At 50.4% G+C, this 14,600-nt stretch overlaps 1 protein-coding gene across 1 annotated transcript; it reads right to left on the bottom strand.

Annotated features, from left to right (window-relative positions):
• Positions 1–12,312: 12,312 nt before the first annotated feature.
• On the bottom strand, positions 12,313–14,330 carry LOC149438207 (olfactory receptor 51E1-like). The gene has a single exon (XM_089660161.1). The coding sequence runs from the start codon at positions 14,307–14,309 to the stop codon at positions 13,359–13,361; it is 951 nt and encodes a 316-aa protein (XP_089516287.1). The 5' UTR covers positions 14,310–14,330; the 3' UTR covers positions 12,313–13,358.
• Between the last annotated feature and the right edge of the window lie 270 nt (positions 14,331–14,600).

Here is a 14,600-nt window from a genome sequence, read left to right on the forward strand (position 1 = left end):
TGGTGATGATGATGATGTTGGTGGTGATGATGGTGATGACAATGATGATGGTAATGGTGGTGATAGTGATGATGGTGATGGTGGTCATGGTGGTGATGGTGATGATGATGATGATGTTGGTGGTGATGACAATGATGGTGATGATGATTGTAATGGTGGTGATGATGGTGGTGATGATGTTGGTGGTGATGACGATGATGGTGATGGTCATGGTGGTGATGGTGATGATGGTGGTGATGACAATGATGGTAATGATGATGATGGTGATGGTCATGGTGGTGATGATGATGTTGGTGGTGATGACGATGATGGTGATGACAATGATGGTAATGATGATGGTAATGGTGGTGATGATGATGATGTTGGTGGTGATGACGATGATGGTGATGACAATGATGATGGTAATGGTGGTGATGGTGATGATCATAGTGATGATGGTGATGGTCATGGTGGTCATGGTGGTGATGATGTTGGTGGTGATGACGATGATGGTGATGACAATGATGATGGTAATGGTGGTGATGGTGATGATCATAGTGATGATGGTGGTCATGGTGGTGATGATGATGTTGGTGATGATGACGATGATAATGATGACAATGATGGTGATGATGACGATGATGGTGATGACAATGATGATGGTAATGGTGGTCATGGTGATGATGGTGATGGTCATGGTGGTGATGATGTTGATGGTTATGACGATGATGGTGATGATGACGATGATGGTAATGGTGGTGGTGATGTTGGTGGTTATGACGATGATGGTGATGATGATGGTAATGGTGGTGGTGATGACGATGATGGTAATGATGACGATGATGGTAATGGTGGTGGTGATGTTGATGGTTATGACGATGATGGTGATGATGACAATGATGGTAATGGTGGTGGTGATGTTGGAGGTTATGACGATGATGGTGATGATGTCCCTCAAGGCTCTGTCCTTGGACCCCTTCTCTTCTCCATCTACACCTCCTCCCTGGGCACACTCATACACTCCCATGGCTTTAATTATCACCTCTATGCTGACGACACCCAAATCTACCTCTCCACCCCTCTCCTCACCCCCACTATCTCCGCCCGCATCACTCACCTCCTAAACGACATCTCAGACTGGATGTTGCTCCATTTCCTCAAGCTTAACCTCTCCAAAACCGAACTCCTCGTCTTTCCCCCTGCCCACCCCCCCCCCAGCCTATCCATCACCACCACCAACACCACTACCACTCCCGCCCCGCAAGCCAAAGTTCTTGACTCGAACCTCTCCTTCCTCCCTCATGTCAAATCACTTACAAACACCTGCAGGCTCCACCTCCACAATATTGCCAAGATACGTGCCTTCCTCACCCCAGACACCACCAAGCTTCTTGTACACTCCCTCATCATCTCACGCCTTGACTACTGCAACTCTCTTCTCACTGGCCTACCCAAGTGCAGGCTCTCCCCGCTCCAGACCATCCTAACTCAGTGGCTAGACTCATCCACCTCACCACCCGCTCCACCTCTGCCACCCCCCTCTGCCTCTCCCTCCACTGGCTCCCAATTGCCCAACGCATCAAATTTAAACTTCTAATCCTGACCTACAAAACCGTTCATAACACTGCCCCTGACTACCTCACCAACCTGATCCACAAGTACCACCTTACCCGTACCCTTCGCTCCTCACAGGACCTCCTTCTATCCTGCTCCCTGGTCTCCTCCTCCCATGCAAGACTGCAGGACTTCTCCAGGTCCTCCCCTATGCTCTGGAACTCACTGCCCCAATCCATCCGACTGTCGCCTTCCCTCCCCACATTCAGGCGCTCCCTCAAAACCCATCTTTTCAGGGAAGCCTACCCCACCCTCACCTAACGGCCATCCTCCCTCATTCCTCCCACCACTTCATCTCCCTCAGCCACTTCATTCCCCTCAGCCACTCCCTATTGTTCCACTACCCCCTCCCTCCTAGATTGTAAGCTTGAAAGAGTAGGGCCCTCTTACCCCTCATACTTTGTCTGTCTTGGATGTACTGTGCCATGTATTTCCCCCCCCCCTATTGTACAGCGCTGACCAAACCCTTTGGCGCTATATAAACTCCATGTAATAAATAAATAAATGATGACGATGATGGTAATGGTGGTGGTGATGTTGGTGGTTATGACGATGATGATGATGATGATGACGATGATGGTTATGGTGGTGGTGATGACGTTGGTGATGATGACGATGATGGTAATGGTGGTGGTGATGTTGATGGTTATGACGATGATGGTGATGATGACAATGATGGTTATGGTGGTGGTGATGTTGGTGGTTATGACGATGATGGTGATGATGACGATGATGGTAATGGTGGTGGTGATGTTGGTGGTTATGACGATGATGGTGATGATGACAATGATGGTAATGGTGGTGGTGATGTTGGTGGTTATGACGATGATGGTGGTGACAACGATGGTGATGATGACGATGATGGTTATGGTGGTGGTGATGACGTTGGTGATGATGACGATGATGGTAATGGTGGTGGTGATGTTGATGGTTATGACGATGATGGTGATGATGACGATGATGGTGATGGTGGTGGTGATGTTGGTGGTTATGACGATGATGGTGATGATGACGATGATGGTAATGGTGGTGGTGATGTTGGTGGTTATGACGATGATGGTGATGATGACGATGATGGTAATGGGGGTGGTGATGTTGGTGGTTATGACGATGATGGTGATGATGGTTATGGTGGTGGTGATGACGTTGGTGATGATGACGATGATGGTAATGGTGGTGGTGATGTTGATGGTTATGACGATGATGGTGATGATGACGATGATGGTGATGGTGGTGGTGATGTTGGTGGTTATGACGATGATGGTGATGATGACGATGATGGTAATGGTGGTGGTGATGTTGGTGGTTATGACGATGATGGTGATGATGACGATGATGGTAATGGGGGTGGTGATGTTGGTGGTTATGACGATGATGGTGATGATGGTTATGGTGGTGGTGATGACGTTGGTGATGATGACGATGATGGTAATGGTGGTGGTGATGTTGATGGTTATGACGATGATGGTGGTGACAACGATGGTGATGATGACGATGATGGTTATGGTGGTGGTGATGACGTTGGTGATGATGACGATGATGGTAATGGTGGTGGTGATGTTGGTGGTTATGACGATGATGGTGGTGACAACGATGGTGATGATGACGATGATGGTTATGGTGGTGGTGATGACGTTGGTGATGATGACGATGATGGTAATGGTGGTGGTGATGTTGATGGTTATGACGATGATGATGACGATGATGGTGATGGTGGTGGTGATGTTGGTGGTTATGACGATGATGGTGATGATGACGATGATGGTAATGGTGGTGGTGATGTTGGTGGTGATGACGATGATGGTGATGATGACGATGATGGTAATGGTGGTGGTGATGTTGGTGGTTATGACGATGATGGTGATGATGACGATGATGGTAATGGTGGTGGTGATGTTGGTGGTTATGACGATGATGGTGATGATGACGATGATGGTTATGGTGGTGGTGATGACGTTGGTGATGATGACGATGATGGTAATGGTGGTGGTGATGATGTTGGTGATGATGACGATGATGGTAATGGTGGTGGTGATGACGTTGGTGATGATGACGATGATGGTAATGGTGGTGGTGATGATGTTGGTGATGATGACGATGATGGTAATGGTGGTGGTGATGTTGGTGGTTATGACGATGATGGTGATGATGACGATGATGGTAATGGGGGTGGTGATGTTGGTGGTTATGACGATGATGGTGATGATGGTTATGGTGGTGGTGATGACGTTGGTGATGATGACGATGATGGTAATGGTGGTGGTGATGTTGATGGTTATGACGATGATGGTGATGATGACGATGATGGTGATGGTGGTGGTGATGTTGGTGGTTATGACGATGATGGTGATGATGACGATGATGGTAATGGTGGTGGTGATGTTGGTGGTTATGACGATGATGGTGATGATGACGATGATGGTAATGGGGGTGGTGATGTTGGTGGTTATGACGATGATGGTGATGATGGTTATGGTGGTGGTGATGACGTTGGTGATGATGACGATGATGGTAATGGTGGTGGTGATGTTGATGGTTATGACGATGATGGTGATGATGACGATGATGGTGATGGTGGTGGTGATGTTGGTGGTTATGACGATGATGGTGATGATGACGATGATGGTAATGGTGGTGGTGATGTTGGTGGTTATGACGATGATGGTGATGATGACGATGATGGTAATGGTGGTGGTGATGTTGGTGGTTATGACGATGATGGTGATGATGACGATGATGGTTATGGTGGTGGTGGTGATGTTGGTGATGATGACGATGATGGTAATGGTGGTGGTGATGACGTTGGTGATGATGATTATTACTTTTTTCTCTGTAGAAGGAGACTGTAATTTGGTGTCATGTTTCAGGACACATTGTTCTTCTATTATTTGCAGAAATAAGGGGAAAAGAGAAAAAAATAGCAATCTCCTTTTATTTTTAAACCTCCATTTTTATAATTTGTGACTGGCGGCGATATTTATTTTCCATTCCCCGTTTTCTCAGAAGAGGAATATTGCATCAACTAACGGGAATGCGCTCAGATTCTTTTTGTAGCAGAAAAAAAACAAATATTTTTTATAACAGCAATGAAACATGTCGGGGAAATAAATCTGAACTCCGGGATAATAAATCCATCGGTCATGTGACATCTTCTGGAATCTTCTTCCAGATCTGTGCAGTCATCCAGAGGGGGACTTCCTGTAATAAAAACCACCCACTTCTGCCCTCTCTCCTTGTACAGGGAGACTGGTCTTGTCTCCGCCTTTCCCGGAGTTTTCTGTAGTGGGTGGAGATTGCTGGACCCCTCCCACATCTCTGCTCTCTCTCCTTGTACAGGGAGACTGGTCTTGTCTCCGCCTTTCCCGGAGTTTTCTGTAGTGGGTGGAGATTGCTAGACCCCTCCCACATCTCTGCCCTCTCTCCTTGTGCAGGGAGACTGGTCTTGTCTCCGCCTTTCCCGGAGTTTTCTGTAGTGGGTGGAGATTGCTAGACCCTTCCCACAGCTCTGCCCTCTCTCCTTGTGCAGGGAGACTGGTCTTGTCTCCGCCTTTCCCAGAGTTTTCTGTAGTGGGTGGAGATTGCTGGACCCCTCCCACAGCTCTGCTCTCTCTCCTTGTGCAGGGAGACTGGTCTTGTCTCCGCCTTTCCCAGAGTTTTCTGTAGTGGGTGGAGATTGCTGGACCCCTCCCACAGCTCTGCTCTCTCTCCTTGTGCAGGGAGACTGGTCTTGTCTCCGCCTTTCCCAGAGTTTTCTGTAGTGGGTGGAGATTGCTAGACCCCTCCCACCGCTCTGCTCTCTCTCCTTGTGCTGGGAGACTGGTCTTGTCTCCGCCTTTCCCCGAGTTTTCTGTAGTGGGTGGAGATTGCTGGACCCCTCCCACAGCTCTGCTCTCTCTCCTTGTGCAGGGAGACTGGTCTTGTCTCCGCCTTTCCCGGAGTTTTCTGTAGTGGGTGATGATTGCTGGACCCCTCCCACATCTCTGCTCTCTCTCCTTGTGCAGGGAGACTGGTCTTGTCTCCGCCTTTCCCAGAGTTTTCTGTAGTGGGTGGAGATTGCTAGACCCCTCCCACATCTCTGCTCTCTCTCCTTGTGCAGGGAGACTGGTCTTGTCTCCGCCTTTCCCGGAGTTTTCTGTAGTGGGTGGAGATTGCTAGACCCCTCCCACAGCTCTGCTCTCTCTCCTTGTGCAGGGAGACTGGTCTTGTCTCCGCCTTTCCCGGAGTTTTCTGTAGTGGGTGGAGATTGCTGGACCCCTCCCACATCTCTGTTCTCTCTCCTTGTGCAGGGAGACTGTTCTTGTCTCCGCCTTTCCCGGAGTTTTCTGTAGTGGGTGGAGATTGCTAGACCCCTCCCACAGCTCTGCTCTCTCTCCTTGTGCAGGGAGACTGGTCTTGTCTCCGCCTTTCCCGGAGTTTTCTGTAGTGGGTGGAGATTGCTAGACCCCTCCCACAGCTCTGCTCTCTCTCCTTGTGCAGGGAGACTGGTCTTGTCTCCGCCTTTCCCCAAGTTTTCTGTAGTGGGTGGAGATTGCTGGACCCCCCCCACATCTCTGCTCTCTCTCCTTGTGCAGGGAGACTGGTCTTGTCTCCGCCTTTCCCGGAGTTTTCTGTAGTGGGTGGAGATTGCTGGACCCCTCCCACAGCTCTGCTCTCTCTCCTTGTGCAGGGAGACTGGTCTTGCCTCCGCCTTTCCCGGAGTTTTCTGTAGTGGGTGGAGATTGCTAGACCCCTCCCACATCTCTGCTCTCTCTCCTTGTGCAGGGAGACTGGTCTTGTCTCCGCCTTTCCCGGAGTTTTCTGTAGTGGGTGGAGATTGCTGGACCCCTCCCACAGCTCTGCTCTCTCTCCTTGTGCAGGGAGACTGGTCTTGCCTCCGCCTTTCCCGGAGTTTTCTGTAGTGGGTGGAGATTGCTAGACCCCTCCCACAGCTCTGCTCTCTCTCCTTGTGCAGGGAGACTGGTCTTGTCTCCGCCTTTCCCGGAGTTTTCTGTAGTGGGTGGAGATTGCTGGACCCCTCCCACATCTCTGCTCTCTCTCCTTGTGCAGGGAGACTGGTCTTGTCTCCGCCTTTCCCGGAGTTTTCTGTAGTGGGTGGAGATTGCTGGACCCCTCCCACATCTCTGCTCTCTCTCCTTGTGCAGGGAGACTGGTCTTGTCTCCGCCTTTCCCGGAGTTTTCTGTAGTGGGTGGAGATTGCTAGACCCCTCCCACAGCTCTGCTCTCTCTCCTTGTGCAGGGAGACTGGTCTTGTCTCCGCCTTTCCCGGAGTTTTCTGTAGTGGGTGGAGATTGCTGGACCCCTCCCACAGCTCTGCTCTCTCTCCTTGTGCAGGGAGACTGGTCTTGTCTCCGCCTTTCCCGGAGTTTTCTGTAGTGGGTGGAGATTGCTAGACCCCTCCCACATCTCTGCTCTCTCTCCTTGTGCAGGGAGACTGGTCTTGTCTCCGCCTTTCCCCGAGTTTTCTGTAGTGGGTGGAGATTGCTGGACCCCTCCCACAGCTCTGCTCTCTCTCCTTGTGCAGGGAGACTGGTCTTGTCTCCGCCTTTCCCGGAGTTTTCTGTAGTGGGTGGAGATTGCTGGACCCCTCCCACATCTCTGCTCTCTCTCCTTGTGCAGGGAGACTGGTCTTGTCTCCGCCTTTCCCGGAGTTTTCTGTAGTGGGTGGAGATTGCTAGACCCCTCCCACAGCTCTGCTCTCTCTCCTTGTGCAGGGAGACTGGTCTTGTCTCCGCCTTTCCCGGAGTTTTCTGTAGTGGGTGGAGATTGCTAGACCCCTCCCACATCTCTGCTCTCTCTCCTTGTGCAGGGAGACTGTTCTTGTCTCCGCCTTTCCCGGAGTTTTCTGTAGTGGGTGGAGATTGCTAGACCCCTCCCACAGCTCTGCTCTCTCTCCTTGTGCAGGGAGACTGGTCTTGTCTCCGCCTTTCCCGGAGTTTTCTGTAGTGGGTGGAGATTGCTGGGCCCCTCCCACAGCTCTGCTCTCTCTCCTTGTGCAGGGAGACTGGTCTTGTCTCCGCCTTTCCCGGAGTTTTCTGTAGTGGGTGGAGATTGCTAGACCCCTCCCACATCTCTGCTCTCTCTCCTTGTGCAGGGAGACTGGTCTTGTCTCCGCCTTTCCCGGAGTTTTCTGTAGTGGGTGGAGATTGCTGGACCCCTCCCACATCTCTGCTCTCTCTCCTTGTGCAGGGAGACTGGTCTTGTCTCCGCCTTTCCCGGAGTTTTCTGTAGTGGGTGGAGATTGCTGGGCCCCTCCCACAGCTCTGCTCTCTCTCCTTGTGCAGATAGACTGGTCTTGTCTCCGCCTTTCCCGGAGTTTTCTGTAGTGGGTGGAGTTTGCTGGGCCCCTCCCACATCTCTGCTCTCTCTCCTTGTGCAGGGAGACTGGTCTTGTCTCCGCCTTTCCCAGAGTTTTCTGTAGTGGGTGGAGATTGCTAGACCCCTCCCACATCTCTGCTCTCTCTCCTTGTGCAGGGAGACTGGTCTTGTCTCCGCCTTTCCCGGAGTTTTCTGTAGTGGGTGGAGATTGCTGGGCCCCTCCCACAGCTCTGCTCTCTCTCCTTGTGCAGATAGACTGGTCTTGTCTCCGCCTTTCCCGGAGTTTTCTGTAGTGGGTGGAGTTTGCTGGGCCCCTCCCACATCTCTGCTCTCTCTCCTTGTGCAGGGAGACTGGTCTTGTCTCCGCCTTTCCCGGAGTTTTCTGTAGTGGGTGGAGATTGCTGGGCCTCTCCCACATCTCTGCTCTCTCTCCTTGTGCAGGGAGACTGGTCTTGTCTCCTCCCCCTCCTGCAGTTTCTGCTGGCAGCCTGTAGTGGGTGGAGCCTGTTGGCTTTAGATTCTTTGAAGATGTTGAGAAATATATTCACGTGAATGTTTTTGCACTCGGAGTTCAGCTTTAAAGACTGCGGACCAAAAATGTCTGCAGGTACAAAAACAAGGAGCGCATGGAAGGTAGACCCACAAAGTATGTAGGTGATCAGCAATAAAACGGTTGGCCGGCCATCTCCCACCTGCTGGGTATCATCACTGTGATAGTCACTGGTAACAGCAGAGTATTTACCACAAGGCAAACAAGGCACTTGCCTAGGGCGGCAATTTTCGAGAACCTGGGGACCTGGTGAAGCTCTGCCATGGAACCCGAGAAGGCTACACGCTGCTGACGGATGTAAGCTTCCCGCACAAGGAAGGAAGACACTGGGCTTGGTTCCGGAGAGGTTAAGGTTACTGCTGGACTAACTCTCTCTCTCTGTGGGCGGCGGCGGGGGCCGGGGGGATTTGTTTGGTGGAGAGTGGCAGCAGGGGGGCTGCTGGTAGGGCGTGCCCAGTTTTAGTGGTGACTTTCTGGTGGCAGTTTTAGTGGTGGCAAGAGCTGGGGGGGGGGGGAGTGCTGGTGTTGGTGGTGGGTGCCCAGTTTTAGTGGTGGCTTTCTGGTGGAAGTTTTAGTGGTGGCAGGGGCTGCAGGGGGGGGCTGGTGGTAGGTGCCCAGTATTAGTGGTGGCAGGGGCTGGAGGGGGTGCTGGTGGTGGTAGGGGGTGTCCAGTTTTAGTGGTGGCTTGCTCGTGGTGGTTTTAGTGGTGGTGGAAGGCTCTGCTGGTGTGTTCCGAGTTTTAGTGGCGACGGGGGCCCGGGGGGGTGCTGGCTGATGGTGGTAGGAGGTGCCCAGTTTTAGTGGTGGTGGGGACCAGGGGGGTGCCCAGTTTTAGTGTTTGCTTGCTGGTGGTGGTTTTAGTGTTGGCAGGGGCTGCAGGTGGGGGCTGGTGGTAGGTGCCGGGGGAGGGTGCTTGTGGTGATAGGGGGGTGCCCAGTTTTAGTGGTGGTGGGGACTGGGGAGGTGTTGGTGGTGGGTATCCAGTTTTAGTGGTGGCAGGGGCTGGTGGTGGTAGGGGGTGCCCAGTTCGAGTGGCGGCAGGGACCAGGGGGGTTCTGGTAGTGGGTGTCCAGTTTTAGTGGCGGCAGGTGCCAGGGGGGTGCTGGTGGTGGGTGGTCAATTTTAGTGGCAGTGGGGGCCAGGGGGGGAGGGTGTAGTTTGGTGGAATTTCTAGTGTTGCCTAGGGCAACCACTGACTGGTAAGGAGATTCTACGCTTATGATTGGATCCAATTCCAAGGTGGATTTGGTTGACCTGAGAGGTGCACAGCAAAGTCAACCACCCTTCTGGGTTCCTACGCATGCTGAACACAGCTCTGTCCATGGGCTGTCCTTGACTTTTGGGGAAAGTCAGGTTTCGGAGGGGTACCTCTGAGAATATTGGTCTCTGCATGTGGCGGAGTTTAAAGTGGTTCTAAAAGTAGAAGGTTTGTTGTTTTTTTGTTTTTTTTTTAAAATGAAAACTCCAATTCTGCAGACAAAAGAGAATTCAGCGGATAAATTGTTTTATTTTATTTTTACATTTTTTTTATTTGTTACAATAAATACATCTACTCGTCTGCCCTTCGTGTCAATCAAATGCCGCCAATATTTGAGTCTTTTCCAAACTACCAATCAAAGCTGCTCCTACATTGGTATTAAAGTGTATGGAAAGCCACAATGAATTGGTTCCGTAGTTTGATTGGTGTAGGGAAGGGTTAACCCCCCCCTTACAGAGTATGTTTTGCTGCCTGTGTCCCATTGGAGACATTTCACTTTACTTCTTGAACCCAAATCACAACGCGAGTTGGTGAGGACACAGAGAAGCTGCTGCTCCCTTAACCACCAATGACAGGCAAGCTAGTGGTGACATTATTGGCCAGGTATGGCCATGTGACCATATTTAGGCAGTGATGTAACACCCCTCCACTCCCCACCCATTTGTTTATGTGGCCTTGTAAGCGAATGGGCTGGGTGACACCGGTGGTTAGTATGGGCAGATGCCAGCACCCTCTGCTCCCTGCTGAGAAATCACTTTGAAAAAAACACCCCCAGGAATTTCTAGCTGCAGCCATCTTGAGTAAGGGCAGATGATTCATGTAGCATTGACTTCCTGGAATCCATCTGCCCTTAGCTCGGGCATGCAGACAGGAGGGTGTGCTTGTAAGCAGGTGAGGGCAGAGTGGGTTCCCTATGGGAGGAGGTTGGGAGCTCCTATATAGGCAATGGAGGGAGGGAGGTCTGGAGACCCCGATAAGGACAGGAGCAGGACAAGGATAAGGACAGGATCACAAGCAGTTGCTGCTTCCTTGACAACCATTGAGAGACAAGATAGTGGTGACATCATTGGCAGATATGGCCATATTTAGGCAATGATGTAACACCCCTCCATTCCCCACCCATTTGATTATGTGGCCTTGTAAGCAAAGGAGCTGGGTGACACCAGTGGTTAGTATGGACGTAGCAGATGCCAGAACCCTCTGCTTCCTGCTGAGAAATAACTTTGAAACCCCCCCAAGGAATGTCTAGCTGTGGCCATCTTGAGTAAGGGCAGATGATTCATGTAGCATTGACTTCCTGGAATCCATCTGCCCTTAGCTTGGGCATGCAGGCAGGAGAGTGTGCTTGTAAGCAGGTGAGGGCAGAGTGGGTTCCCTATGGGAGGAGGTTGGGAGCTCCTATATAGGCAATGGAGGAAGAGAGGTCTGGAGACCTCGATAAGGACAGGAGCACAAGCAGTTGCTGCTTCCTTGACCACCGATGACAGACAAGATAGTGGTGACATCATTGGCCAGATATGTCCATGTGGCCATATTTAGGCAGTGATGTAACACCCCCTCCACTCCCCACCCATTTGTTTATGTGGCCTTGTAAGGGAAGGGGCTGAGTGATGTCAGTGGTTGGTCCCCCATTGGCAGTTTTCCCGTAACCCCTTGTTCTGCTGCCAACTCCAACATTTTGGATTTCCCTTCCCTTCCTGGTGACAAGCATGAACAGAGATGGTGAATCTCCCCAGCAGGGACACAGGCAGCAATACAAAGGTGGGAGGTGATGCATCGGAGATGGATTTGGGTCCTCGGGGTGAAGATACGTCCGTACGATGGAGAACCAAAGATCTGGTTAGGCAGCTCCGAAACACAAAGGGGCCTCCAGTGAACAAGAGAAGGTGAAGAGGCAACAGGAGAGTCACACCACGAGTATAAAAGGCCAGATAGGTGTATTTCATCACAGAAGTCCGAAGAGAACAGACGTTTGGGGGGCTATTCAGGTTCCCCTTCATCCAGTCTCAGATGGCAATTTAGTTTGATCTAGTTGAGTCGTGTTGAGAACTTCCCTGGATCTTTACCCGTTGGTGCAATACAGGAGATATCAGTGCTGCTGGGACTGAGAAGAAGGAGATTCACCCTGAAAGCTTGTCCTGGAAACCCAACTGTGAGGAAAGTGAACCATCCGTGACACCACTCCACTAATTAGCCACTAATATGGTTTTGTTGGGCTCTTGGATGTTAGTAGGGCCGGAAGGGGTTGGGGGGAGGGGGGAGTTAAATCAACTCTGGAATCAACTGGCTTCTTAAAATGGAACTAGACCGTATCTGAGCACCACAAACTGAAAACTCAAATTAATTTTTGATATTCAAATCAAACTCCCCCATCCATCTATATCTCCATGCTTTATAGTGCCCCCCCGCCCCGCCCAGAATTTCTAGCCGCGAATGGGCTGGGTGACACCGGTGGTTAGTATGGGCAGATGCCAGCACCCTCTGCTCCCTGCTGAGAAATCACTTTGAAAAAAACACCCCCAGGAATTTCTAGCCGCGTCCATCTTGAGTAAGTGCAGATGATTCATGTAGCATTGACTTCCTGGAATCCATCTGCCCTTAGGTCAGGAGGCATGCAGGCAGGAGGAGTTTGGGAGTTCCTATATAGGCAAGAGAGGAGGGGAGGTCAGGAGCAAGAAGGAAGGGCAGGCTTCTGTGCTCCTGCTTCCCCCCCCCCTCCTGGGTGTCATGAGGGATTCCCTCTCTGGATCCTTGGGGGAAGGCGAGTCCATGCTACAGTACTTCTGAGCTGAGCTGAGACAGCTAGGACTTGGTCCACCCCTTGGTTCCCCCCTTCATCACGGGAAGGAAGCTATGAAGATGATAGCTGGGAGAGCCTTGGCTATCCACTTTTGTTGAGAATCTTCCACCCAGGCAGAGATTAACAACAGCTCTCATGCTGAGAACTGTTTGGGGGTCCTGGACACTGTTATGCTGCTACTCGAATTTGATTTAACTTGCCCGTTCGGCCTCCATGTGAATCTGCCTATAGGCACAGCCAAATCTGGGGAGTATCATGGTAGATATGGTCTCTGTAAATCTGGCTGCCGAGTCCAGGAAGGAATGAGGGGCCAGTGTGTGGATAGACCTGTGAGTGAGGGGGTTGAACAGGCACATTCAGAGGGGTAGAGGGGTCCATCCTCACACAGGGGAGTCTGGGCCATGAAGAATGGTTGCCCTGGAAGTCAGTACCTCTCTGGCCACGAACGAGGCAGCCCTGGTCCCACTTACACCCTTAAGAAGGCCCTCCTCCAGTGAAGGTTCCTTGGATGTATGACATCACTTTGGCTTAGGCCAGAAATCAAGACGCAAATGTAAAAAAAAGTTGAAAACAAGTAAATATAACACATTCCTATCTATTTACTAAAGCTAGCGGCATAAGGATTACAAGTATTGGGTGAGAGAGTTTAGATCCACTTTAAACAACTGAAAAGCAGCTTTAACTGGTTTGGAGAGCCAATTCAGTCTCGGCAGAGGGCCTAACCCTTCCTCTGTCGCTAAAATTAACCGCTGGCATTGGACCTCTCGTTCTTCTCATTCCTCTCACTCTTCATTTCTCGGTATTTTCATGTGCTTAGCGTGAGCCTCAAACCTTAACATGTTTTACTCGGACTTTATTAATTTGCTGAGAAATTTACTAAGCCTGTTTCGAATCTGCTTGGTTTTAATGCCATAAACTAAGGGGTTAATCACTGGGGGAAGGAGGAGGTAAACATTTCCAAAAATAATAGGAAGGTTTGGAGCCATGGGATTTGGATACCGGTGCACCACAGAAAGGCCAATGAGGGGGATGTAGTAGAGAAGGACGGCACATATGTGGGCGGAGCAGGTGCTGATGGCCTTCAGACTGGCCTCGGCCAGCAGACACACCGCCGTCTTTACGATCAGCAGGTACGAGATGGAAATGAACATGGAGTCCATGCCCATGGTATAGAGGATGATAAACAGGCCATAGACAATGTTGACCTTTATGTCATTGCAGGACAACTTCATGATCTCTTGGTGGAGGCAGTAAGAATGTATCAGTGAGTTTCTCTGAAACAAGGGAAGCCTCTTAATAAGAAATGGGAGAGGCATCATCCCTAGTAACCCTCTTACTAATATGAACGAGGAGATCTTTGCAATGTTTCGGTTAGTTAAGATGGCAGCATATCGAAGTGGGTTGCAAATGGCCACATATCGGTCTAAAGCCATGGCCAGCAGTATCCCAGAATCCAGAGCGGATAGGAAGTGGATGAAGAACAACTGAGCCACACACAAGTTGAAGGCGACCTGTCGCCCATCAAACCAGAAGATCCTCAACATCTGAGGCATGACTGTGGTGGCCATTAGGATTTCCACAACTGATAGCAGGAAGAGGAAGATGTACATGGGTTCATGAAGCTCATGGTCCACCTTAATGATATAGAGAAGAGTAGAATTCCCCAGGATGGCTGTGATATACATTATCACAATGAGTAAACCAAACCAGAAATTATAGTTCTCCATGTTCGGTACACCAGCGAGAATGAATTCATTGATACCACTGCATGATGAGTTGTTGGTCTCCGCCATGTCTTGTAGATGGTCACCAAAGCCGCATTCTGTTCTGTAACAGGAGAGAGACACATCAGGCACATGATAGGACATTTCTGAGCTTACCATTACCTTCTTCGAGAAGATCTTTGACAAAGCCATCCATTTTTAATGTGCCAAAGACCAAATTTAGTTATATTAATATTGAAAATAAAATTGGCCAGAAGTTCTTAAAACAAAAAAGCAGCTATTGCTGTATTATTCACAGTCTTCCTGGCAACGCCCGCCCTCACTCTGCTCCAAGGTCCAGAACCCGTCTTTTTCTTTATT

This window comes from Staurois parvus, unplaced genomic scaffold (assembly GCF_062004578.1).
Source record: "Staurois parvus isolate SC_StPar_1 unplaced genomic scaffold, SC_StPar_1.0 ptg001207l, whole genome shotgun sequence".
Classification (NCBI taxonomy): domain Eukaryota; kingdom Metazoa; phylum Chordata; class Amphibia; order Anura; family Ranidae; genus Staurois; species Staurois parvus.

Excerpts from the sequence above, each read along its gene's own strand:
- LOC149438207 (XM_089660161.1), bottom strand. The coding sequence starts at position 14,309 with ATGGCGGAGACCAACAACTCATCATGCAGTGGTATCAATGAATTCATT.